Source organism: Schistocerca gregaria, chromosome 4, assembly GCF_023897955.1.
Source record: "Schistocerca gregaria isolate iqSchGreg1 chromosome 4, iqSchGreg1.2, whole genome shotgun sequence".
Taxonomy (NCBI): domain Eukaryota; kingdom Metazoa; phylum Arthropoda; class Insecta; order Orthoptera; family Acrididae; genus Schistocerca; species Schistocerca gregaria.
The window spans coordinates 753,903,899-753,931,611 of record NC_064923.1 but is presented as its reverse complement, the minus strand read 5'-3'; the positions used below and the strand labels follow the sequence as shown (position 1 = coordinate 753,931,611).

The 27,713-nt window shown below is 36.4% G+C and overlaps 1 protein-coding gene across 11 annotated transcripts in view; it reads left to right on the top strand.

Moving 5' to 3' along the window:
- Positions 1-27,713, top strand: part of LOC126365782 (titin) — a 523,502-nt gene that overhangs the window by 196,811 nt on the left and 298,978 nt on the right. For all 11 annotated transcript variants that reach the window (XM_050008347.1, XM_050008355.1, XM_050008352.1 and 8 more), the window contains exons 60-69: positions 1,210-1,363; positions 1,448-1,581; positions 1,788-2,019; positions 2,262-2,433; positions 7,831-8,017; positions 10,022-10,200; positions 19,236-19,363; positions 20,294-20,468; positions 25,878-25,979; positions 26,834-27,064. In XM_050008347.1, the coding sequence (XP_049864304.1) occupies positions 1,210-1,363; positions 1,448-1,581; positions 1,788-2,019; positions 2,262-2,433; positions 7,831-8,017; positions 10,022-10,200; positions 19,236-19,363; positions 20,294-20,468; positions 25,878-25,979; positions 26,834-27,064 (1,694 nt within the window). The remainder of the gene's footprint in view (positions 1-1,209; positions 1,364-1,447; positions 1,582-1,787; positions 2,020-2,261; positions 2,434-7,830; positions 8,018-10,021; positions 10,201-19,235; positions 19,364-20,293; positions 20,469-25,877; positions 25,980-26,833; positions 27,065-27,713) is intronic.

Below are 27,713 nucleotides of genomic sequence, written 5' to 3'. Positions count from 1 at the left end.
TTTTTCTTCTTTTTTCCTTTCTAGAGACACTCTCCCCTCAAGCTATGCATAGCACAATACTAACACCTCTTCCTCTTTCTGAGCTCAACATCTCACTCATTATGAAGGGATGCTGACTCAGTTTTTCAGGATAGCAAATGGGAACTTGCAGTACAGAAAATGGCCCAAGGATCACCTGTGTGTGTGTGTGTGTGTGTGTGTGTGTGTGTGTGTGTGTGTGTGTGTGTGTGTATGTAGTGAGTGAAGTGTTATGAAACAATGTGTGTATAGTGTGTGCAGTGACTGATAGTGAAATATGAGTGAATAGTGTGGCATTACATTATTTAATGAGTTATTTGTAAATAAATTATTGTATACCAGGAGTAAAATCTAATGATTGTCTCTAACTAGAAGTCTGTAAATATATGTGTATACGAATTAGCTTATTGTAAATTGATCTAAGCTTGTAAATACTTTGACATGTCCTATATCCTTGTAAAAAGAGATCTACGGATGAATAAAACTACTACTACTACTACTACTACTACTACTAAAGTCATGCAGAACCATGAGTCAGGGGAAAGAGGTCATGATTGTCATGTTGCAGAGCATGTTCTGCAACAGGATATTGTATATTGGCAGTATACACTCTGTGTCCATGCTCACTCATCCTAACTGATAATTTAGTGGTAGTCATGCTTATGTAAAACGCCGAACAGTGTTTACATAACAGCTGGTATACGACATGTCGTTTCACAGGTGGCAATGTTGATGCTGCCAAGGTTCTTCCCTAGAGTTAATTCAACAAGATCATAAATCTTTATCATCAAATGAAGTGAAATCATGGCAGATAAAATATATATGACATGTGAAATAGTAAGGGAATGTCTGATATGGTTGAAGAACTGTTTGAACAATTTTAAGAATTATAATATTCGGGAACTGTTGTGAAGAGATGTGAGCAGAAAGAGTGCACCTTGGCCTTCTATTTTACTACCATGTACACCTCATTCATTATTTTCATGTTTCATGAAGAAAATACTATATACTTCACCTTGACCGCATTTATAAAAAAAAAATCTCTTAAATAAAATGTTATAGCTTTAAAATAGAAATTATTCTGTTCTTATTACACTTACAAAGCAACCATGCCAAACTCAAAAATCATAACTTAATATCAAGAAACATTTTCTGTTCTTCTGGGTGGACTAATTTCTAATTTTGTTCTAGAGCTGCCAACAATCATTCTACAGAACCAGGTTCCTAAGGGAATGAAAAAGTCTGAAGCCCTTATGCAGATGGAAGCCACCATAAAGAAATACACATCAGAAATTCATTTGACAGAGGATGATCTTTATGATCCTGATAAAAAGCAACCACCAAGGTAAGCTTGATTATTTAAATTATTATGAATGCTAATATTCTTTTCTCATCATATTTTATAATATTTTGCGTTAATATGCTACAGATTTGTGACCCAGATACAAGATCAGACAACACTAGTTGAAATGCAAACTACAAAGTTTGAGTGCCAGCTGGCACCTGTTGGAGACCCAAATATGAAAGTTGAGTGGTTTCTGAATGGAAAACCACTTCCTCACAGTAAGTGGTACTTCTATTTTAATGTTATTTAGAACAGATACTATTACAACATGGTGCATAATCAACATTATTTCAGTCAGGCATCTCCCTTTGTTGAACTGTGAATAGTAAAACACTTTATCTCATGAGTTCTGTCCTTCATTTGAATTTGTACTGTAAAGTAGAACATCACAATACGGCAACTCATTTTTATTTCTTTCCTACAGAAAACCGTTTCACACCAATCTATGATTTTGGCTATGTAGCCATGAATTTTGGGTGGGTGTATCCCGAGGACAGTGGAGAATACTTGTGCAGAGCAACCAATCTGTATGGTATGGACGAGACTCGTGCTGTAATCAGAACTGCTGGCAAACCTGGCATTATCTATGAATCTCAGTTACCAAAGGGAATGAAGAGCATTGAACGTATACGTGAAATGGAGGCAGCATGGCAAATGTAAGAACTAATTTTCAGCCTTTGTGTGGTTTCCATTTTTACAGCTTTGAAAATGTAACAGACATTTAAGCTGTTTAATGATTAGTCGTAGATGCAGTATGCTTTTGTCCTCTTTGTATAAGATAGGTGTTCATATATATGTATCTGTAAATGTACTCGAGATACCATAAAAGTGAAAATGTGATACAGTTGTAGGTAATTATGATTTTTTCCAAATAATTTATATTTAATCACTATTACAGAGCACCGGAAGAACCTGAAGAAGAAACAAAACCTCGTTCTGCACCAGTTTTTGTTACAAAACCTGAACCATACACTACTATTGAAGGAGAACCTGCAAGATTCTGTTGCCGAGTTACTGGACATCCCCGTCCAAGGCTTATGTGGGTTGTTAATGGGCAAACTGTTGTTAATGTAAGTTATAAGAATTAAATCATCCCTTGCTCCTCTCACTAAAAACACACACACACACACACACACACACACACACACACACACACACTGTATTTAATGTAGAAGATGGATATGAAAGCCAACTCAGAAATCTTTGTGACTGTAGATCCCTCTCAGTGCCACCATAATCACAACGATGAATACAACAGATAAGAGAAAGCTGCTGAGGAAAGAACACATTATTCAGAACATAGTTCCAGAGGTATCTTTACTTTAGGAAAAGTTGTCATTTGGGCTTGCATTCTAAGTAACTAACTCTCACACTTTTAAAATGACATGATTTTCTTCTATAATTTCAAGGACAGATTCAGTTATGGTGGATATTATGTATGATCCAATTATGAACTTCCCAAGTCCTTCGATTATTTAGATACTGTAATTTTACTTGAAAGCAAATGATCAATATTGATTGTATCTCCATTGCCTAATCTCCATAACATAAAACAATGACTCATGTTAAAGATCTATTAATAGAAGTGAAAGTGGACGTATTATGTGAAGGAATCAAATATTCTACAGTAGCTTTAAATGTTCGGTTCTCTAACTTTACTTATGTTGCAGACATAGACAAACAATTCACAGAAGATATCAAAAATGTTTTTTAAGCTTTTATGTATACTGATAACATGAGCAATACTAATTATGCTGCCTAAATTGCCATTAAAATCAGTAGCCTAGTAGACAGCTGAAAATGCTTTAATTTGGCACAGTGTAGCTTATTTTTTTGTCTTATCACTGCCCATATTATGCTAGTCCAAACTAAGAACAATGACATATAGGGTACAGAAGAAGTTGAGAACTGCACACATTAAATGAACAAGTCAGTCCAAAATTTTTTGTATAGCAAATTAAAAGTGAGTAAACAGAGCATTAATAAAAAACCTCAGACTGATCCACAAAGCACCTTGAAATATATCTTATTCTATTAGTGTACTGATAGAAATGCACACATATTTTGCTAATCACTCCATTATTTTTATAGAATCATATAATGAAGCAACAGCCAAGACCATATTAGTACTTTATCAGTAAGAATTGGCAGTAAGCATACTGCATACAAGTTTTTTGCAGTTGCCTCTTTAAAAACTTGTTGTTCAGCTTATTTAATATTATGCTTGTTCTTTAATTTCTTTGAGGGACTGTAGTATAAAAATATTTAATACACAGGATTTCCATCCTTCTACATAATACTGTGGATTTTTGTATTTTGAGGTGAGAATGTGTAACTGGTTACCCATAGTCATATAGGAGGTAATACAAATTCAAATTTAAGAAAGTGACCAATCATTAGCCTCTCCTCCTCCTACTACTTCAACATCTGGGTTATAGACTGCCATCTGCTGTTAGAACATTAGTATTTCTCAGCCGTTTTTTCCTCCCTTTCCTTCTATTTCTCAACTGCATTTTTATTTCCACCTTTCATTTCTCTTCCTCTTTGACACATCTTTACTTCTCAGGCTGTCCCATCAATATGCTATGAACTGAAGTTAGCACAGTGTTTAACAGTGTGCTATCTTTGACCTCCTACTCTATCGCTTACCTGTATTTGTGATATGACTAACAACTAGCTATCTACCAGGATGAATGGCCACTATAAACCTGTGGCAAACAGCAAAGTAGACCACCCTGTTGCACAACATGCAGCTGAACATAAAATGCTTGATTTCAATGGCTGCTTCACAAGCTGGGCTATCTGTGTCTTGCCCTCCACCATCAGCTTTTCTGAACTCTCGAAATAATGCCGGCCCCAACCTGTGGTATCCTGTCTCCACAGCTTCCACCCAAAAGTTTCTGCCCCCTCTGTCCTATCAGCTCCTCCCAACTCTTGTCCCCAACCTCATAGTCCACTGCTCTTTACCAATGCACCCACTGAGCTTCTCCCCTTCTCTGCTCCTGTTTTTCCCTTCCATTCCTCACAGCCTCTCGACGCTGCCTTGGATAGCCTTGTTTGCCATCTCTAGTTCCTGCATGTTCTGCTGGGCAGCATTGATGCCTCTTTCCCTACTTGTACCCTACTATCCCTCCCCCTTCTCTGCTCCACAATGGGTTGATGTTCCAGTTCGACATGTTTAAGTTTCAGTTTGGTCTGAGCAGCCAGAGATAGCAGTCATTTGTGTGTGGTATGTGCTTACTTGTGTGAATGCACATGTGTTTCTTTTTTCTGATAAACAGTTTGGCCAAAAGTTGAATGTGTAACAATTGTTTTGTTGTACTTGTCCTTAACTTAATGTGTCATCTTTATGGTGATTAACAACCTATCTTTTTCAAAATTATTGAGATTCCAGCCTGGCCTTTTCATTGTTTCACTCTTTCTTCTTCATCTTTGCCTTCTTTCATTGTCACAATCTATGGGGCATTCTCAACTTAGGGTCTGAATGTTCTGTTCATCATTTTCAACCTTCATAAAGAGATATGCCCTCTTCCTTTGGGCAATTTGATCATTTTTCGTCCTTTTGGGCAATTTGATCACTTTTATGCACAACCACCACAACGCTGCTAAAATCTTCATTAATTCTGCAACTAGTTTCAACACTATGTCATTGTCTGACATAAAAATAATACATTAAAGTAAATTAAAATATATTTAATATATTTTTCCCATGTGAAATGTTTCTTTCTGTTTTATTTATACATTAAAGTAATGTATACCACATATCTAACAATGGAAAATCCAGGATAGAATGTAACAAAATTATGAAAAGGAAAGTAACTACTCACCATATAGCAGAGGTGTTGAGTCACAGATAGGCTGTTTCAAATAAAGTTTTCAGCACATAAGGCCTTCGTCAAAAATAGACGATAGACACACACACACACACACACACACACACACACACACACACACACAACTCACAACACATGACTGCAGTCCAAGGCTAGAGAGTGAGTGTGGCTGAAAGCTTTATTGGGAACAGTCTTTTTGTTGTGCCTATCTGCGACTCAGTTTCTCGACTATATGGTGAGTAGCATCTTTCATAATACTGTAGACCACATGTCTGTAATTTTAAAATGTGTGATGTATGTATGCATGGTTGAAGTGTGGTAAGACATGAACTAGCCCAGAACACAACTATTGTGTTCTATGCTAGATAGTGTCGTATCATACTCTCTCACAGTACTGAATACTAGTACAGTACTACTATGAATACATAGCACATTTTAAAATAAATGATGCAGGAGTAAAGGAGACCACTCACCGACTCCTGATGACTGGGTGTTGTGTGCTGTCCTTAGGTTAGTTAGGTTTAAGTAGTTCTAAGTTCTAGGGGACTGATGACCATAGATGTTAAGTCCCATAGTGCTCAGAGCCATTTGCACCATTTGAACCACTCACCGAATAGCAGAGGTGATAAGCTGTTGACAAGCATCCACAAAAGAGAATGATAGCTATGTTATCACATGGAAGTGGTTCTTTGATGAGGCGTGTGTGCGCCCACACACACACACACACACACACACACACACACAGACACCTGTGGAACTACACTGACACAGGTTGCCGGGGCCTTAAAACTATTTGCACCACACAAAGATGTTAGTGCTTTGTGGTGGTTGTAGATAAAAATGAGATTAATTAAAGCTGTGGTGAGTTTCACAAAAGGAAGATCCTACCCAGAACACATTCTAAACCTCATGGTCTACCAAAAAATCAAGAGAAAAATCATATGGTATCGCTTTCATTGATTTTCATAAAGCATATGACTCAGTAGACTAGGAATCTCTCAGGAAGTTTCTTTCTATTTTATCTAAAAGAATTAAACTTAGAAAAAAGAATCATAAACCTAATCAGAAAAACAAAGTAATACTCCAAAGTCAAATTAATGGGAGAACTCTCCAACCCTTTTGAGACAAAAACTGGCTCATGGCAAGGAGATAGATTTTCCTCACTACTATTTAACTGCATTCTAGGAAAATTAATTGGAGAGCGGAATATGGAGATCGATTGTGGAAACTGTCTACGAAGAAAAAAAAGGCATCAAAGTCAATTGTCTAGCCTTTGCAGATGATATACCCCTACTATCCCAGACCTGGGAAGAAACTAAAGAACACACCCTCAAACTACAAAAACAAGCAGAAAAAGTAAATCTCCTGTGAAAAGACCAAGATAATGGTGGTGGTGGGTGGGGGGGTGGGGAGAAGAGTCACCATAGCATTTTGAAATGGGAAAAAAATAAATAGAGATTGCCAAAGAATTCAGATATAGTGTAGAATGAATCCAGCTGGAATGTCCTCAAGAAAAAGGCAATGGAATCTAGATGAAGTAAAAGTTCCAACTCACCAAATACACATATAACAAAAAGTCCCTCTCATACAATGCAAAAATAAGACATTATAATACAATAATCTGTCAGGAAGCCCTGTATGTAGCCAAAACATTGTCCACCATCAACCATGGTCCAGTTGAAGGGCAGGAGATCAAAGAAGGAATATAATAAGTACAATCCTTAATCCAGATTCCACAACAACAAACTCATCCACATCAGGAATAAAACCCTTTGCCAAATTACCAAAAAACTCTCAAACACAACGAGGAAAATAAGAATTGCTTTTATGGATACATCCTAAGAATGAACTCAAATAGATGAAAAAATATATTTTTTTGTATACATCTGCAACAATGAAACCCAATCCAACTGGTTTTAGGACATGGAGAAGGATTTAAGAGAACTCGAAATCACAGAAAATATACTCACACATAAGATACGAAAGACTAACCAAAGACAAGAAAAAGATGTTCCAAGTCAAAATCAAAATCCAAGTCTCTGAAGAAGAACGGAAAGGAAAGTGATATCAGAAAGAATGAGACAATACTGGGCTAACAGAAAGGCACAGAACATTAAATTGGATTGATTTAATGTACCCCAAAAGTCAGGTGAAACTAAATAAGATGAAGAAGAAGAAGAAGAAGAAGAGCTACAGAGCACATCTTAAAAGAAAATTTGATCATTGTCATGGCATCCACTAAATTTATACTATTTTCACACTTTCATTAATTTTTATATTAAAAAGACTTCCAACTTGTAACTTCTACCATCATCTCATGAAACTTTCTTGTGCACACAATATTTAATTCATCTCATTTTCCTGTTATTGTCAAGTGAAGTAACTAACACAATGAAATATTCATTTTCTGTTGTAACAGGTGAAATTGCTGTAAATAAAAGTTTACTTCTCTTATTACTTGCAACAAAAGAAATATTGTTGCATTGTGAAACATGTTGTTCAATGTTGGTATTACTATACATAAGGCAAGAGTCTGCTAAATAATGAAGGCACTCAAGGAAATTGAAGCTCAATAAAACTGTCTCAGAAGCATAGCCAGTTGTTATATACAGCAACATAATCTGTAATTTTCAGGGTACTCGCTACCGACTGACGTATGATGGTATGTGGCACTTGGATATTCCCAAAACACGACAATATGACCATGGCAAGATTGAGATTATTGCTCGCAACTCAGCAGGAGAAGCAATAGCTACTACGGAACTTACTGTGAAAGCACGCATGGATGATTACCGTGGAGTACTAAAGAACTCACCACGACGTAAGTCATAGAATTTTATTATTGTTTTTCCATTATGTTTTTGGTACAAAAGTTTGGGTTGAGATAAAGTGGAAACACATTGAAAATGTAGTTCTGAAGCTTGATATGCAAAATATTGTACTTGCATTATGATATTTCAATAATGTCTGCAAAGAAGGAGAACACAGCAAGGAATTTACTTTTCAAACATGATGATAATAGTACTCTCGGTGTACTGCAAAGTATTTATTTCTTTCAGATTATTGTGAAGGTTTTCTGAAGTATTGTAAGAGTAAATATAAGTTTTCTTATGTGTTACAGTATAATTACTAAACAATATACATAAATGAAGCTTTACTGAAAAACTAGAAAAAAACATGTCAGATAAACCACAAGTTGACATAAATGCATCTAATCACACTAAATCCACAGCCATGTGTTACACTGCTATTCACTCTCTCTCTCTCTTTTTCTTTTACAAAACATTACAGAGGTAGTGCACTCCATTAAAACATGAGTACAATTAGTGCTGACATAGCAAGTTGTATTTCCCAACCAATTGACTTGGACAGTTCTTTACTTTTATCATGAATTCATATTTTGAGTATTTATTGAAAAATTCCTTATTTTCTATCAACGATGCCCCTTGCCAGTGATTTGACTGGAGTTGGACAGGGCTTTGTGGAAATGAACTGTTATTGTTGCTTCAGTAAGAAAACAAATAAACTAATAATGCTGTTTTTTTTTTTTTTTTAAATATTATACAACACAGAAATGAAATATGAGATGAGTAATTTTAAATACCTTTTTTGTTTGTGGTATCTCATCTCATTTATTATTTAATGGTATAAAAAGACAAAAAGCGTGTTCATATTAATGGATTGCACTTCCAGAAGCTATTTTTACTAACACTAATACAAATGACAGACAACTGCTGACACTAGACACCTGTGACATTGACACAAAGACCATATCCCACACCTACATCCCATTCCTCTGTGCCTGCTTCGCTTTTATGGTTGGCCTTGGTGGACCGCTTCGGCAGTGGTCTCAGAATAAAGACCAAAGTGACATCTTTGTTTATCTTCATGCTACCAAAAGAGGAGATGATAAGGTATGGTGTTTTTTGATGACAATAGTTTTTTCTGTTGCTTTTTACAGTTTTTTTCACATTTTACCTCTTATGTTACTTCTTATCATTTCTTCCTGTTTTAATTCATATATATATGTTGACGATTTTTTACTTACATTCAGTAAAACAATTTCCTTTCATCTCTGAATATCAATAAAGGCACTGAAAGAGCAAGCCTAACGTATGTGTAGGTTGTATATTACCTCACTGTGAAATCTGTTTGTTTTGCTGAATTCTTATTTCAACAAGACCTATCCAGTACTAACATTTAAAATGCTGTTTCCTTGAATTTCTGCTTTGAATTACTTTTCTTAACTATTGTTGTTAATGCATGTCTAATAAAATAAATATGTCTGCAATAATTTCTTATATCTTTGCATGCCACTAAGTAATTCTTCTGGCTGGAAATTAAAAAAAAAATCTTCTGTATTGTTTATTTGTTTATCTGAAAATGGAAATATAACTTCCATGTTTAGTGCATAAGACAAATGAAATACTGGCTTTATAAACAGCCTGGTTTCGGCCATTCCTGTTGCTATTAGGTCACAATGTTATGTATTGCACTCTTATTAAGCATCAGTATTTTATGTAGTTACTTTTGTTTTTACTCAATTTTTAATTGTTGAATTATGACTTGCCAGCATGGATGAGATTTTTTAAATGGACAATACAGTACATAAAAGCAAATTGTTGATATGATCAAAGCTTAATAATATTCTTGACATAATTATAAGTAACATGAAAAAAAATGCAGTTTGTTTCTGTTTCATGCAGAATGTTATGCTCAGTCATGCTATTATCAATAAGCATGTGTGAAACTATAAGAACCTGAAGGTAGGCAGCTACTTGCCATAATCACAATTATTACTGATTACTATTTTTTTGTGATACAGCATGGTATGACTATGATCTCACTCAGTATCAGAAAGAGCGCATTGAACTGGAAAGGGCTCAGCTCCAACATGTGGATATCAGTGAACATCAGAAGAAAGTTTCTACTGAGACTGAAACTGAATGGCAGCAAACAGTAAAGAAGAAGAAGGGTGAAGATTATTATTCCAAACTGAAAGAGGTTGGTAAACCATTATGTTAAATTTTAAGTATTCAGTTTTTATTCAATGATAGTGTTGTGTAGTTTAGCTCCAACATTTGAAAAAATTTTGCTATGCTAAGTTAATTGAGATTACACAACAGCTTTTCCAAATCCTTTTCCATTAACTGCAGTTAATTTTTTCTTCTTAGCCTTTGCATCAGTATTAGTTATGTGCCAGTAAAGAAGATAGTATAAGAACAGTAGTAGGAATCTGAAAGAAAGGAAAACTTTAACCATGAAAAATACCCGATGGAATAAGACAATTTTATGGAAAGAATAGACTTCTTCTCACCACATAGAGAGACTTTGAGTCTCAGGCAGATACAACAAAAGGACTGCTGTACATTTGAGCTTTCAGCCAAAAGGCCTTGTTCTAAAGTAGAGAGCACATATATTGACACATGCACAACTCACACGCAAATGAACTCTCTCTGTGACTGCTGAGGCTGAAAATGCAAATTGGCAGTGAAATATTATCTGCAGCAAAGAAAAAGATTGTTGATAGTGAAACTGAATGGATATTATACAGATATTATAATATGTAAGTGTACATGCTAACCACACACGTACATGACAATGAAATTAGAGAATGTGTGTTCATATTAATGGGTCAAAGAGGATGAGACATTTAATCGTAATGGAAGACTGAAATGCACTCATTATTGAAGGCAATAAAGGGAAAATAGCAGGAAGGTTTCAGCCTTGCATTAATATCTTCTTAGCTTTCTTACCAAGTCAGATCACAATGAGTGCATAATATTTCGGAAGACAGGTGCTCTCTGTCTGGTAAAGTACTCAAAAGGTCCAAGGCCAGAAGATGGAAGGAGAGTACCATATATGTTCTCCAAAATGTGGAGGATACACTCCAAAATGTCAATGCTAGGAAGCCAAGAAAATTTTATTCCATTGATACACAACAAACATTTTGATTTGCATGTGAAGTCTGTATTCCCAAGCAAATTTAAAAGGAAGAAACATTTAAAAAATTCTGTGCCTGACATAAGATTGTTGTTGTGAATAAAATTTTTCGAAATGTATGTGGAAGATGCCAGGGGAACAAATAGTTATCAAATTGACTATATTTTGGTAAAATAAAAATTCAGTGTAAGTTATAGGGCTGTTAAAATTGATCACGACCATAAACTAGTGCTAATTAAAAGCCAGATGAAAATCAAGAAATCAAAAGAAATCAGCTGAAACATTATCTACTAGAGAAGGTGAAGGGACCAGAAATTCAAACTGCCTGGGAAATAGGCTTGATAAAAGAAACAAGCCTTCAAAGAGTCATTGGTATGGAAAGTCAATGGAATTGTGTTTTAAAGAGGTGTAGTATATGCAGCAGAAGGTGTTCTAAGACTGAGGAAGGCAGAATGAAAGCAGCTGTAGTTAACATATAAGATACTGGAATAAATAGATTGATGAAAATTTACAAAATCTTGAAAGTGACCAGCAACAATGTAAGTCACACAGAAATGGAGTTTACCACAAATTTAGCAAAATGAGAGCAGACTATGTAGAATAGATGTCATGAGACAAATGCAAAAATTGAAAAATTTAAAAAAAAGCTATGTTTGGAGAACAAGTCTATATGGGTGCAAAATAAGAATTGTGGGAAATACAGAAATGATGCTATTAGAAGCCTTTGAAATGTGGTGTTGCAGGAGATTGCTGAAGATCTTGTGGCTGATTGAGAAAGGAGCAAGGACAGCCTGCAACGAATGAATGAGGATGAAGAAAAACATCATAAAGACCATAATGAATTGAAGAGGTAGAATGACTGGACACATGTTACAACATGAGTTGTTGCCTCAAACTGATGTTGAGCAGGCGATTGAAGGAAAGAAATACAGGGGCAGCCCTAAATTCGAATATATAATGTAGAGTGTTGATATAGGATGCAGTAGTCATACTAAAATGAAAAGGGTAGCTGGAATGTGACAGAACTGGAATATACAATTAAACCATTTTAAGGATTGATGGTTGAAACAATAACAATTGCTGATGCAATCAAATTTGGAAAAAAATGTGTAAGATTTGCCTTGTATTTGTAATTCCATTTTTGCTTTTAAGTGAATTGTTGACATGGAGAAGAAGCATATCATTTTACTAATTCTTACTTTGCAGACTTTGCTATTGAAAAGCTAATGCCCTTTGTGTTAGACAGATGAGGAGATTAATCAGTAGTACAATGCTTTGTTTTCAGTAGGAACTTGTTACCCTCAAAGCAACTGTTACATGCTCCCCCCTCCTTTCTTCCCCCTTCCACACCCTTTCTTCCCACACTGTTGATGTTTTGCATAGATTTTTCTTGCTCTTCTTGACAGTTGTAGTGTGTCTAAAATTAAATCAGACTATCTAAATTTGCAGTTTCTTTGCTGCCCCATTCTCTAATTAATTATGTAATTCCACATCATTTTCTCATAGAACCTCCTAATTTCTATGTATTTCTGCCCTCAATGTATCTTCTCTCAATTTTTTGTTTCTATATTATCTGCACTTTTATCTTCAGTCTTAAACCAGATTGGCACCGTATACGACTTACACATGAACAGTTATCTGTTAAATTACATTTGTTAGGGAAATTGTGAATATTTCTTTTCAGCTACAGCTAAGCAAGATTTTCTGTTTCTGAGCAGCTCAGGAGTCAAATGAAAGCTAATTAATACAATTATTTAGAAGTTGGTGAACTGAAATGTAATAAATTTAATTTCTTATATATTTCATATGCCAACAGAAACATTTCAAGCACACTAAAACAACAATTGAGACACATAGAAAAGAGTACAATGTTGGAACATGTAAATACAACTCAGAGAAGAAAACTGCAGTAAACAATTTTCATCACAGGTTCAGTAGTACACTGTGTAAGAAGAAATATGGTTCTTTATGGTTCTTCACAGAAATTTATACATGAGGTCTGTAAGTGGATTTGGAATAATTGTGTAGAAAGACAAAAAACCTATACTTTAAGCTGACATTTATTTCTAAACTACTGGTAGAAATGTATGGGACTACATCTAATAGGACTAATGAGATATATTGAACATATATAGTGAAGGACAGCACTAATGGTTACAGGTTTATCTGGCTTGTGGGAGAGTGTCACAGAGATGCCGAAGAAATTGAATGGTGGACTCTTGAAGACAGACATATGCTGTAGAAAGCCTACTTACAAAATTTCAAGTAGCAGCTTTAAATGGTGATTATAGGAATATACTGCAACCCCTTACTTATCATGCATATAGGGATCGTAAGGACAAGATTATATTAATTACAACACACACAGGGGCATTTAAGAATCATTGTTCACATGCTCAGTATGTGAATGGAATGAGAAGAAACTCTAATAACTGGTACAATGGGACATACCCTCTGCCATCCACTTCACAGTTGTTTGAAGAGTGTAGATGTTGATAAAGGCTAGTTGTTTGGGGAAACCTAGTCTGATTTAAGCTTCTCTTTTGCAACAACCATTAAATGAAACTTAAGCCAGGAATAAGCAATATTGCTTTGTAAATAAATATACATGATCACTTAAAATGAGCAGTATCTTTTTTGTTTGCAGGTGTGTTTGTTTCACCAAAACAGAAGGTTCTTGTTGGTACTATTTTGTTGTTTCTCCAATAAGCCATCTAAATATCATTGTCAATTTATACATTCCTGTACTTGTGGTAAATCATAAAACTTTTGTCAAGAGATTAACATAAAATCAAAACACATTTGTTCAAATTTAAAGCTGTGTGACATTCTATGCTGTGCCACAGTGAGTGTAAGATGAAACACTTATTTCCTTGTGACTCAATATTAGGAAACGAAGATATATTTACCTGTTATGTGATACACCATGTAAGGAGATTACATCTTATGTTCTTTTTGTGTGACACTGTTTACTATAGTATATTCAAAATAGAAAGTCAGAAATCTTAAGTTTCAAATATTTTATTGGTACATTTATGTGATTACAAACACAGATAATTTTGAAAACTCTTTCCATTTAGTAAATTGCCACAAATGACATTTCTATATGATTACAAATTCAGTATAAATTTATTATGTCTGTAAGGTTAACATCATCTTAATGATGGTTGCGAAAACACACTTGACCTCTTAGCCATAAACAATCCAGAGCTAATAAAGAGCATCATGACTGATACAGGGATTAGTGATCACAAGGTCGTTGTAGCTAGGCTCAATACCGTTACTTCCAAATCCACCAGAAACAAACACAAAATAATTTTATTTAAAAAAGCGCATAAAGTGTGACTAGAAGCTTTCCTAAGAGAGAATCTCCATTCCTTCTGAACTGACTATGCAAATGTAGCTGAGATGTGGCTCAAATTCAAAGATATAGTAGCAACAGTAATTGAGAGATTCATACCTCATAAATTGGTAAGAGATGGAACTAATCCCCCAAGGTACACAAAACAGGTCCAAACGCTGTTGCAGAGGCAACGAAAAAAGCATGCGAAGTTAAGAAGAATGCGAAATCCTGAAGATTGGCTAAAATTTACAGACGCGCGAAATTTGGCACAGACTGCAATGCAAGATCCCTTTAATAGGTTGAACGATGAAACATTGTCTCAAAATTTGGTAGAAAATCTGAAGAAATTCCGGTTATATGTAAAGTACACAAGTGGCAAGACACAGTCAATACCTTCGCTGTGCAGTGCCGATGGTACTGTTACCGATGACTGTGCCGCTAAAGTGGAGTTATTGAACACAGTTTTCCGAAATTCCATCACTAGGGAAGACGAATGGTATATTCCAGAATTTGAAACACGAACAGCTGCTAGCAGGAGATTCTTAGAAGTAGATACCTTAGGGGTTGCGAAGCAACTCAAATTGCGTGATATGGGCAAGTCTTCAGGTCCAGATTGTATACCAATTAGGTACCTTTCAGATTACGCTGATACAATATCTCCCTACTTAGCAAATATGTACAACTGCTCGCTCACAGATAGATCTGTACCTACAGATTGGAAAATCAATGTTTAAGAAGGGTAGTAGGAGTAATCCATCGAACTACAGACCTATATCACTGATGTTGGTTTGCAGTGGGGATTTGGAGCATATACTTTATGCAAACATTATGAATCACCTCGAAGGGAACGATCTATTGATAGGTAATCAGCATGGTTTCAGAAAACATCGTTCTGTGCAGTGCAGCTAGCTCTATATTCGCACGAAGTAATGGCCGCTATCGACAGGGGATCTCAAGTTGATTCCATATTTCTAGATTTCCGGAAAACTTTCAACACCGTTCCTCACAAGCGACTCCTAATCAAGCTGCGGGCCTATGGGGTATAGTCTCAGTTGTGCGACCGGATTTGTGATTTCCTGTCGGGAAGGTCGCAGTTCATAGTAATAGACGGCAAATCATTGAGTAAAACTGAAGTCATATCAGGTGTTCCTCAGGGAAGTGTCCTGGGACCTCTGCTGTTCCTGATCTGTATAAATGACCTGGGTGACAATCTGAGCAGTTCTCTTATGTTGTTTGCAGATGATGCTGTAATTTACCGTCTAGAAAGGTCATCCGAAGACCAGTATCAGTTGCAAAGCGATTTATAAAAGATTGCTGTATGGTGTGGCAGGTGGCAGTTGACGATAAATAATGAAAAGTGGAAGGTGATCCACATGAGTTCCAAAAGAAATCCATTAGAATTCGATTACTCGATAAATAGTACAATTCTCAAGGCTGTCAAGTCAACTAAGTACCTGGGTGTAAAAATTACCAACAACTTCAGTTGGAAAGACCAAATAGATAATATTGTGTGGAAGGTGAGCCAAAGGTTGCGTATCATTGGCAGGACACTTAGAAGATGCAACAAGTCCACTAAAGAGACAGCTTACACTACACTCGTTCGTCCTCTGTTAGAATGTTGCTGCACGGTGTGGGATCCGTACCAGGTGGGATTGACCGAGGACATCGAAAGGGTGCAAAAAAGGGGCGCTCATTTTGTATTATCCTGTAATAGGGGAGAGAGTGTGGCGGATATGATACGCGAGTTGAGATGGAAATCATTAAAGCAAAGATGTTTTTCGGCGCGGCGAGATCTATTTACGAAATTTCAGTCACCAACTTTCTCTTCCGAATGCGAAAATATCTTGTTGAGCCCAACCTACATAGGTAGGAATGGTCATCAAAATAAAATAAGAGAAATCAGAGCTCGAACAGAAAGGTTTTAGGTGTTCGTTTTTCCAGCGCGCTGTTCGGGAGTGGAATGGTAGGGAGATAGTACAATAGTGGTTTGATGAACCCTCTGCCAAGCACTTAAATGTGAATTACAGAGTAATCATGTAGATGTAGATGTAGATAACAAAGAAATGGAATATGTATAGGTTTCTTCATTCTTTCTTCTTCTTGTTGTCTCTAGACATGGAAGCTGCAGAATTTGATAGTTGTGCATTGTATAACTGCCATTGCTTTTCCTATTTTTGACTTAACTCTAATCACTGGTTGTGAATATTATACTGCTGCATGTCTGTGCTCACATTTTTAGACAATTCTTGGTTGCTTACAAAATATTTTCTTCAGGGATATTATGAGGGTCTGCTCTCAGAGTATTGATTTTTTTCCATTCTGTAGTTGCACTTTAAAGTATATCAGTTTAATCTATTGTTGGAACTATCATCAGTAGTCTCTCCATTGTTTCTTACTACACAGTAGTCTGTGTCAGCTGCAGAGATAAACAAGAATAGAATGAATGCCTTTCCAGTAGATGATTTTTTACAGTTTTGAAGTGTGCCTGAGTCAGAGTCTTGAATGGTTACGTTTTATATTTTGCAGTTATTTTCCTTCTGTAGCTGTGGTCTTTCAACAAATTCAGGGATGACAGAAATTTCCACTTCGATGACAGACTTTCTGTGTGTCCAGTACTGCCTCTACAGAAGGAATCACATTTTGTGCTCAGTGAATACTTTCAGTGGATGCTTGCTGCATTTACCACCACATTAATTGTTCGCTTAGGATGTTCTAATGTCTTATGATGAATCTACAAAACAAGAAAATTTTAACCAATAGACATCTCACCACATAATTTAGTGGAAACACATGTTTCAGCATTTAAAGTTCAGACAACATATGCTTGATGATTTTTTTTTTCTGGAATGTGGAAACCAGTATTCTGCTTTGTAACTGATGATAGAATGTGGCTGTCCAAATTGGACTAGAGACAAGTAATAAATAACGTGTTGTGTCTGTCCCAGTGACATTCATCCAGGAAAAGTGAGAATTTTGGAAAAGGAATGACATGTCCTTTCTTAAGCATAAGTTGATGCATTGTACCTTTGTAAGCCTTAATAAAGAAATCTGGAGAATGACAAAAGATATGACATTATGGCATCTTCATCTTCCACAATAATTTAACTGTTTACAAACTGATCAGAAAAGGAACAGTTCTTGGAAATTCTTGTGAATCCATACACTTTCATGCTCATCTCACAGTGTAATTGTTATTCCCTGTGATTTATTTTTTCATCTCAATGTTGCTAAAAACCTTCTGTGTGCATTATTTTTAGTCTCCAGAAGTTGCTGTGTCTGCCCATAGAAAGTTCTTAAACAACTTTCCCAAGGAAGCTTGTAGCAGAATGCTCACTAAAGGGTTTGAGAACATGCACCAGAGTGTACAATTCAAAGTTGAATGCTTTGGGGAGATTAGGATGTATGTGTTTGAATAATAGGGATTTACAATAAGTTTCCAAATGTTTTGAGGTAATTATATAAGCAAGTTGAAGCACAATATACAGGGTGTCACAGGAGGAGTAGTGAGTATTCAGTGATATGACAGAAATAATCATCTGAAGCAAAGAAAACTTCATATGGACATATGCCCTGTTCTGAATATTTTCTGAGATAGTATACATTTAATGTACATCATTATTCATTTTATGTATTATTCAGTACATTGTCATATTAAAAACAAAGATTCCAAGACTTACCAAGTGGGAAAGCGCCGGTAGACAGGCACAATAAAATAACACACAAACACACACACAAAATTTCGAGCTTTTGCAACCGGCGGCTGCTTTCCGCTCCTGGGATTGGAATGACTCCTTACCCTCTCCCTTAAAGCCCACATCCTTTCATCTTTCCTTTTCCTTCCCTCTTTCCTGACGAAGCAGCCGCCAGTTGCGAAAGTTCGAAATTTTGTGTGTGTGTTTGTGTGTTATTTTATTGTGCCTGTCTACCAGCGCTTTCCCGCTTGGTAAGTCTTGGAATCTTTGTTTTTAATATATTTTTCCCATGTGGAAGTTTCTTTCTATTTTATTTACATCAGTACATTGTCAGGTTTACTCATGTGCGCATGTACAACAGTTAGTAATCACTACAACTTTTTTTAAAAATAAATTTGCCTCTAAGCAGTATCATTTATGCCACATTACAGCTGTTGTACAGTTTACAATAAATGTTTGAATATCGATGCATTTGTGCATTCATGGAAAGAACTTATTGTGTCACTTATCATGCAGTGTCACTGCATGTTTTTGTAATGTGGGTAGCAGCATCCATGATGCGACCAAGCAGCTTATGTGGGATATTTACCATTCATTTGTACATTTCAGGCTTCTTCCAACCCCATAAATTATCTAATGGCATAAAGTCTGGCAATCTTGGTGACCAGTTACTACCGCGAATAATACAGTGATTAGGGTAATACACATATGTGTGCATCACTTGCCCAAAAACAAATGTACATTATATGTGTTCTATCTTGTAAACCATTCAGAATAGGGCATTGTCCATAGGAAGTTTTTTTGCATCAAATGGGTGCTTCTGTTGTATCCTTGAATAGCTGACTCTGGTTGACCACATCTCCTGGGGAACCCTGTAGAATGCCGAAGGGCAACTTATTTCAGGTCTGTATGTTGTTGGACACAGCAGATGACCTATCTGCATTAGGCAACAACAGCTATGTCAGTGTGTAGATCTAATGATTTTAACATTAAATGACACTCACAAATTAGATTTGTTGTGTGGGAAATGAGTGTTCACTACCTGTTTTTATATGTTGCAGCTTGAAGAAGAGCAAGTAATCAAGGAAACTCGTTTGCGGGAAGCATCACATCAATTTGCTATACCTGGAGAAAAAGTTGTGGCCAAAACAGTAGCCAAGGGAATGGCTCAGAGCTATGAGCAAAAACTGTAAGTTATCCATGTCTGATTGAAGTGCATAAGTTGTTGTATGACCAAGGTTCCATATTCAGTTTAATTTGTGTTTTGCTTAAAAATAAATTAGAAACATATTATTTGATAATCAGAACTTTTGTTGAGTGTTGAGAATAGAGTCCACAACTTCACGTCGCACAGTTAATAGTAACACTGCATCTCTACTAGCAACGCTTATTTTCTCCCACTTTAGTCTGCCAGTCACAATGCTATTTTAATTTTACAGTCAGAAGAAAATGTAACAGAGGAAAATGTTTTTGGTAAGAGATTCCTGGCAGATTAAGACTGTGTGCCACACTATGACTCGAACATGGGACCTCCCTTTTTACGGTCACCACTCTTACTGACTGAGTTAGCTAAGCATGACTCATGTCCAACTCTCACCTCTTTACTTCTGCTGGTATTATTTTTCTAATTTCCAACTTTTCAAGCTTCACAGAAGCTCTTCTGGACATCTTGTTGGGCTAGCACTCCTGGAATAAAGGCTATTATAGGTTAATTGCCTAGCTAGAGTCTTGGAGATTGATCCAGAATGGATCTTTCATTTTGCAACAGAGTGAATGAGCGCTATTTTGAAATTGGGGAGATTAATAATGTGTGCAAAACTGGGACTAGAACCTAGAATCTTGCATCTTCCGGGCAGTGCACATGCTGACTAAGCTATTCAGCCATTACTCACGACCTGCCCTCACATCTTCAGTTCTGTCAGTATCTGTTTCTAGCTTTCAGTCTGGTACAATAGTGTGTTACCAGATTGATGCAGAAATTAATGGGATCAGAGCAACCAACCACTTTAATGTTTGTCTCTTGATATTTTCAAAGAAGAACTGTAACAAATTCTAAAATCATTATTTACAAAGGCACGTGTTTTTCTTGCTGCACTATTATAAGAATTTTTGATTGCAGAGATGAAAAAGAAGAAGAAAAACCAGCCTGGGTAACGTCTCGACGACCAAATAAACATACATCGGAAACAGTTGTTGACTCCAAAACAATTCCGAGTTTGCCACCTGAGCCATCAGAGTCAGCTATTCATGCACGAGAAGTGCATGTAGCCAAACAAAAGCAAACACAGAAAGAGGTGAGGCAGTAGGAAGTATGGTTATTCATTAAGTGACAGCAACAAACACGCATACATTAATCTAAGTAGATAGATAAAAAACCTACCTCTCATTCTGTCAAGTAAGTCTCCCATGATACAGAGATCTGGGCAACTTTTTCAAGCTCTACACCTTTTCTTAAACCTCACCAGTCTTTTTACTTCGCCCCTCTTCCCCTTAAGCTGTGCTGCTAGAAGATGGAGCCACTGGCTCTGAAAGCTTACAAACTTTAAAATATTTTATATGTGTGTTCTCCTGCTGCCACTTGGTGAGTAAATTTGGCATCCATTTAAATTATCTCTTCAAAAATTGATTATTTTCAAGCAAGAATAACACACAGAGATATAGGTGTAAGATACACATAACAAATACTGCCAGCGCTTCTGTTTGGTAAGTCACATCATCTTTGTTTTTAGATATAACAAATAGATAGATACACATGACAAAAATAAAGGGTAGTGAATGTGATCCATGGTGATTTTAATTACAGAAAACCAAAATGTTAAAGGAATGAGAAGTTGTAACAAACACTAACTTAGGAGACCCACAATATGCAGGAGAACAGTTAGAAGTAACTAGTTATATGCAAGTGCTATTTTACAAATTGTGTCTCCTGTAATATGATGTTTGGAGCAATGTTTTCTTCCCTGCAACATGAGCTCTTTATTTCATGTTTCATTTTTGCCTTTGTACTAGCAAAGAACATTTTTAAAGGTGAAAACCCCGGAGAGTGCACATTTTACGTTGTATAAAACTGTCAGTCTTCCTCAACAGTTCCATACTTGGTGAGTGCAAAGTGTGGTTGCCTTTTCTGTCTTTAATGTTGAAAGCAATTTTTTTCTTTAATTTTTAATTAGTTGTATTTATTTATTTCACAATTTTTTCATAAAAGACTTGAGCTTTTTAGTCTGTTAAAATATGAAAGGCTTATATGAAAATGAACATAAACTTATCACTAAAAGATTTTTTTCCAATTTAAAGTTCAAAATTGATTTAGGACCTGTAAGAAAGCATTATCTGAAAAATAGGTAGCTAGTCCATATTTAGATTTAAACTTGCATTTTATTTGCTTGTAAGTCTCTTTTCAAGAAGTTGAATTGATTGATCGCTGTAGAACAAATTTTTGATGGTGTGATGCACCTTCATCAGGTTACTCCTGCTGACTGACATCCTGGACCGGTGGGTACAATATATATATATCGGTCATCTCTTCCCTTCGCTGACACTGTATGTGAATCACGCGATATGTGGCCGTGGTGATGGCTGTAGCCCACACTCAGGAGTTGAGCAGTAAGCCTCTGTCTATGCTCTGCCTATGCCACGCTCAGTGCTCTGTTCCACTGTGTTTGTAGAATTTTAAGTGCTGGAGCCCATACTTGAGTAAGTTGAAGTCCATGGACCTTATTGATAAAGGATCTCATGTAGACAGATTTTGACAGCTTCCTTGTAATGAAAGTCCTAATTGTGGGCTGTGTTGTGCAAAATTTTTATCTTCATATTTCATTTTGTTGTTGGTTGCAAGGCAATGTTCAGCAATTGCTGATTTTGTAGGCTGCTGGAGATTGGTGTGTCATTTGTGTTCCATGCACCTTTCTTCAATTGTGCAAATGGTTTGTCTGACACACACTTTCCGACATTCACTTCATTTGCAATACACTCCAGATTTCTGGAGTCCCAGGTCATCTTTTACAGTCCCTAAAAGGGATTTGGTCTTTGCCAGTGGGCAGTACAAACGTTTGATCTTTTATCATCATAAAATTCTACCGATTTTTCCAGATATGTTGCCTGTGCATAAAATGTAGTATATCTTTTTGGAGTGGTCATCATTGGGTGTTGACTGTGATGTGGTCTTTTGCTTGAAGACACATTGAATTTGGCAGTCCCTATAGCCGTATTTCTGGAACATGTCCCTGTGGCGGTCTCATTCCAGTTTTAGGCTTTCTTCATTGCAGATCATGCAAGCTCTGTAGACCAGTGTGTTTAGCACTCCTTCCCTCTGTGACAGGTGATGACAGTTGGAGGTGCGAAGGCACTGGTCCATGTGGGTTTTCTTCCTGTAGACACTGTGTTCTAGTGTTTTGTCCAGTTTTCTCCATACCAGAACATCCAAGAATGGCAGCTGATTGTTTTGTTCCACCTCCATGGTGAACTGAATTTGGATGTGAATAGAACTCTGGTGTTACTAGAAAACTTGAGAGCTCATCTTCCATGCGAGACTATATGATGAACATATTGTCAACATATACTGGCAGAAGTGAAGCTGTGAGTACCAGGCGTGAGTCGTGCTTCGGTAGCTCAGATTGTAGAGCACTTGTCCGCTAAAGGCAAAGGTCCCGAGTTCGAGTCTCGATCGGGCACACAGTTTTAATCTGCCAGGAAGTTTCATATTGTCAACATGTCTGTAAATGACTGTTTTTGTGGTGCTGATTCTAGCGGCTTGTCCTCAAAGTCTTCCGTGTACATATTGGCTGGGTAACAGAAGGATAGTTGCTACTCACCATATAGCGGAGGTGCTGAGTCACACAACACACGCTCACTCGCGTGAACACAACTCATACCTGCATAAAGCCCTTGTTGGTCAAAAGGATATTGTGCGACAGTCTTTTTATTGTGACTCTCAGCATCTCCACTATATGGTAAGTAGCAATGATCCTTTTTAAAATATTGTTACATGTTACATTCCATCCTGGATTTTCCATTGTTTGATTTTGCCAGGTGACAGAAGGCTACCCATAGGTACGCCATCAGTCTGTTTGTAGTGACGTCTGTCAAAAATAAAGTATATGGACGTGATCCTGAAACTGAATAGTGTGGTGAAGGAGAGCCCAAATTTCTTTTCAATAAGGAGTCACTGGAACTTATTTAAAATAAATTTGGGTCCTCTTTCATGAAACTATTCAATTTCGTGATTTTGTCCACACATCCACATATTTCCTTTTGACAGACATTACTATGAACAGTCTGATACATGCTAAAGGGTAGCCTTCTGTCACCTGTGGTGACCATTATGTTCATGGAAGACCTTGAGGGCAAGGCACTAGACTCAGAACAATTAAAACTAGCAGCCTTTTACAGATGTGTTGCTGATATGTTAGTCATTTGGCATCACAGGAAAGATGAGCTCTCAAGTTTTATTGCAACATCTGACCTCTATCCACAGTTTAGTTCACCATGGAGATGGAGCAAAATGCTCAGCTGCCATTCTTGGATGTTCTGATATGGAGAAAACTGGACAGAACACTGGGACACTGTATCTATTGCAAGAAAACTCACACAGACCAGTATCTTCATGCCTCTAGCTGTGATCACCTGTCACAAAGGGAAGGACTGCTAAACATGCTGTTCTATAGAGCTTGTGTGGTTTTTGATGAAGAAACCTGAAGAATGTGTTCCAGTAAAATGACTATAGCGACTGCCAAATTTGATGGGTCTTCAAGCAAAAGACCACACCGCAACCAACACCCAGTGAAGTCCATCTGAAAGAGGTAGCCTACATTCCATCCATGGTCAACATATCAGGAAAAATCAGTAGAATTTTACAATGACAAAATATCAAATGTGTGTACTGCCTGTCAGCAAAGACCGAATCCCTTTTAGGGATAGTGAAAGATGATCTGGGACTCCAGAAATCTAGAGTGTATTATGTACAGTGTGAGAGTGGGAATGCATATGTCAGACAAACCATTCACACAATTGAAGAAAGGTGCACAGAACACATATGGCATACTCTCCTCCAGCAGCCTACAGAATCAGCACTTGCTGAATATTGCCTTGAAACCAACCACCAAATGAAATACGGAGATACAAAAATTTTGCACACACATCCCACTATTGGGATTGTATATGCAAGGTGGCTATCAAAATATGGGTACATGAGAACCTCATTAACAATGACACTGGATTTCAGCTTAGTCAGATGTATGGCTTCAGTACTGAAAATTCTTCAGATGCTCTGGAAACAGAGCACCAAGCATGAGGCAAGTGGAGTGCAGACTGAGGCCCATGACTCGAATCCTGAGCACGAGCTACACCCACCACCATGGCTGCCACATCACACTACCTATATATGGGGACTGGAGGGAGGAGATAAATGGTATATCACACCCACTGGTCCAGGATGTCAGTCAGCAGGAGTAACCTGGTGATAAGGGTATGTTATATCCTCAAAAATTTGTTCTACACTGATCAGTCAACCTGGCTGCATGCCTGAGAGACTTTGAAGCAGCATGTCCACTGGGAAAACCTACAAACATGAATTTTTCTTTCTCCCTTAGGCAGCTGAAAGTCTTGGAAGATAATTAAATATTCAGTACACCAGCTCATGCTAAAATGTAGCTGTTCAGTGTGTTTCTCTTTAAATAATTTGGAATATGATACTAGTGAACTGTAGTTTAAGAATTAGAACTGGAATCTCTGATGGTAAATGTAAGTTAATTTGATGGTGAGAACCCATGTACTGAAGGAAGTAGATTTTCATCCAAAGAATTTAACAGATTCTCCTTAGCATGGGTTAATGATAATATAGGTGCCAAATTTGTTATTGATTTGGTTCCTGTTATTTTTTATTTGTTTTTATTTTATTTTTTGCTCAGTGTACTTCTTACTGCACTGTCTGTAGAATTATTCAAAATTATAAAGAAAGTGACTGAAGTCAGATAACTGCAGTTTGGAGGGCTCATTTGGCTAAAATTGTTAACTGAAAACCATAATCAGTTTAGACATCCCTATTTATGACATATTATTCCCAGGATTTGACTAATTTAATTTTGCTTTTCTTTTCCTTTATTTATAATGTAATATTCTCATTCCAATTCCCTTTCTTTTACTGTGCCCAATATCATTATACATGCTGTATTTATTCTCATAATACTCTCAACAGTCCTATTTCTTTTATTGTTCAGCATTTTTATTGTCATACACATGAGAAATGGTTGTCCATAAGAATATGTTTACAGCAACGTCCTTTGTGTGAATTAAACAAAAAATTGAGGGCCGAGTCTATTTGAATTGACTGTGTTGTTTCCTGTTTTTTATGTGTATCTCTAGGAACTGCCCAGTATATATTTTCACAATGAATCATTTTTTAATGTTTCTATCTCACTATTTATGCATGCACTCCTGATTTTACTACTATCAAGTAGATGGAAAAATGGATAGTGTTATTTCCTTATCCAAATGAAGGAACCTGATTGATTTCTGAACATCCAACAGCCCTGAAGTTCATTGTAAAGTGCTGTTTTTATTTTAAATCATGATATGTAACATGTAGCATTTGTAATAACATTTGTTCTTTGTGAGTTGACAGACAGTAACTAATTCATAATATATTCCTTGCACATCAATTTTCACTTGATAAACCGTATCATTTAGTTAACTGATATTGTTCACAGGTCAAGGGAGATGTGGAAATTACACGGAAGATCACGGCCACAGAAACAACTGAAGTTGAGCATAAGGCAAAAACACAAGAACGAGTTGTCCAAGGGCCTGTTGTAAGGAATACACATTTATTTACTGTATTTCCATAAAGCATCCTTTGTCAAGTAGAGAGAAATGATTTGTCAGGTTTTTCTTCTGCTTTTCATGTATACAGGAAAGACACTCATTTTAAGCATTATTAAATATAAGTTTCTTTATGAAGCTGTTGATTGAAGCATGTGCGACTCAGTGGACAGAGGCCAGACTCAAAATCCAAAGGCCTCGTGTTCAATCTCCATTGAGTAATAGGATTTATTTCTCATCACTTCTTCCATCTTGTCAGTGATATGTTGATGTTAAAAATATAAAGTTGCATCATTATTCAGAGTCCATGTTTAACTAAAATGGGGTAACTAACTCAGTTCAAAGGTCAGAGGCAGACAAGGGCACACAAATTCAATAGACCTATGTTCAAATCAACTTTCAAATTGATCGCCACTTTTATTTTATTTACTGCCTAAATTAAAACAAACAAATAAATAAAAACTGAAATATCTGTAACTGATATGTATCCAGTAAAATAAATATACCAACTGTGTACACTATACTGAGGCTTTAGCCAACATAATGTGGTCAGTGATTGTGAAATTTAAGTTATTAGAAATAAATGTTCCTATCTCGAGAGCTACGGGAAAAAAGACAATACAATACAAAAATAGTTAAGAATGTTTCAGAGAGAGTAAAGAATCAATTTGTTAGGAGAAAGATCAGTAATAATATATATGTGAGAATCATTTTGTTTCTTTCTGTAGCTTTCTAATAATTTAAGGTGTTTCAGATTCACTGTGATGCACCAAACTTAAGCAATACTTGATGGGTAATTTTAAAGAATACTTAAGAAACTACAAGAACATCTTTTTTGTTACAGAAACCTGCTAAGCCTCCATTTTTCACCAAGAAGATACAGCCTGTCAGAGTATTTGAGCAAGAGCAGGCTAGATTTGAAGTTGAATTTGATGGTGATCCACTTCCAACAATAAAATGGTTCAGGGAGGATTTTCCAATCCAGAGCTCGGCCGATCTTCAAATACACACATTTGGAACAAAGTCAGTTCTCATCTTGAGACAAGTGTTTATGGAAGACTCTGGTGTGTTCAGGGTAAGTCATTCCTCTGTTTCACAGATTTTGGTACGCTCCTCTTGCTGTTAGTCTCATTTGGAAGCTTTGTAAACTTAGTTGTACATTTCACTTAGCCCTTTTTGAGTGGGAGAATGGGGATCAAAGTGTATTGACTTCATTGTTATCTACGATTACTGACAGGAGACAAAGAGTAGTACCTGGAGTGTCACCAGCACAACAACGCTGGTTCTGCAAAAGTATTCCATTAAAATAAACAGATTATTGAATATACATCCTGTCTGTGGAAAACAGCTAATACCATTCTTCTAATTACAAGATATTATTTTTCACTCATTGTGTTACAACACTGTGACAAAAAAGTTGTCAACATATGGTACAGAGATGAAAAATTTGCACATAAAATTACGGTGTTTTCTTCAGGAAAGATGTGGCATATTGTTAGGCATATGAACATCTGATTAAAAAAAAAATATATGCAACATATGAAATAACAGCAGTTTTTGATGACATTATGTGAAAATGGTAATTGTAAATGAAATTATATGAAAATAGACATTCTTTCAGTTCTTGGGGAAAAATATGGTTTTGGGGTCAGAAATTTTCCAACATTGCCTTTATGTTTTGATCTATATGACAATAATTGCATTTCATAATTTGTCACAAAAGT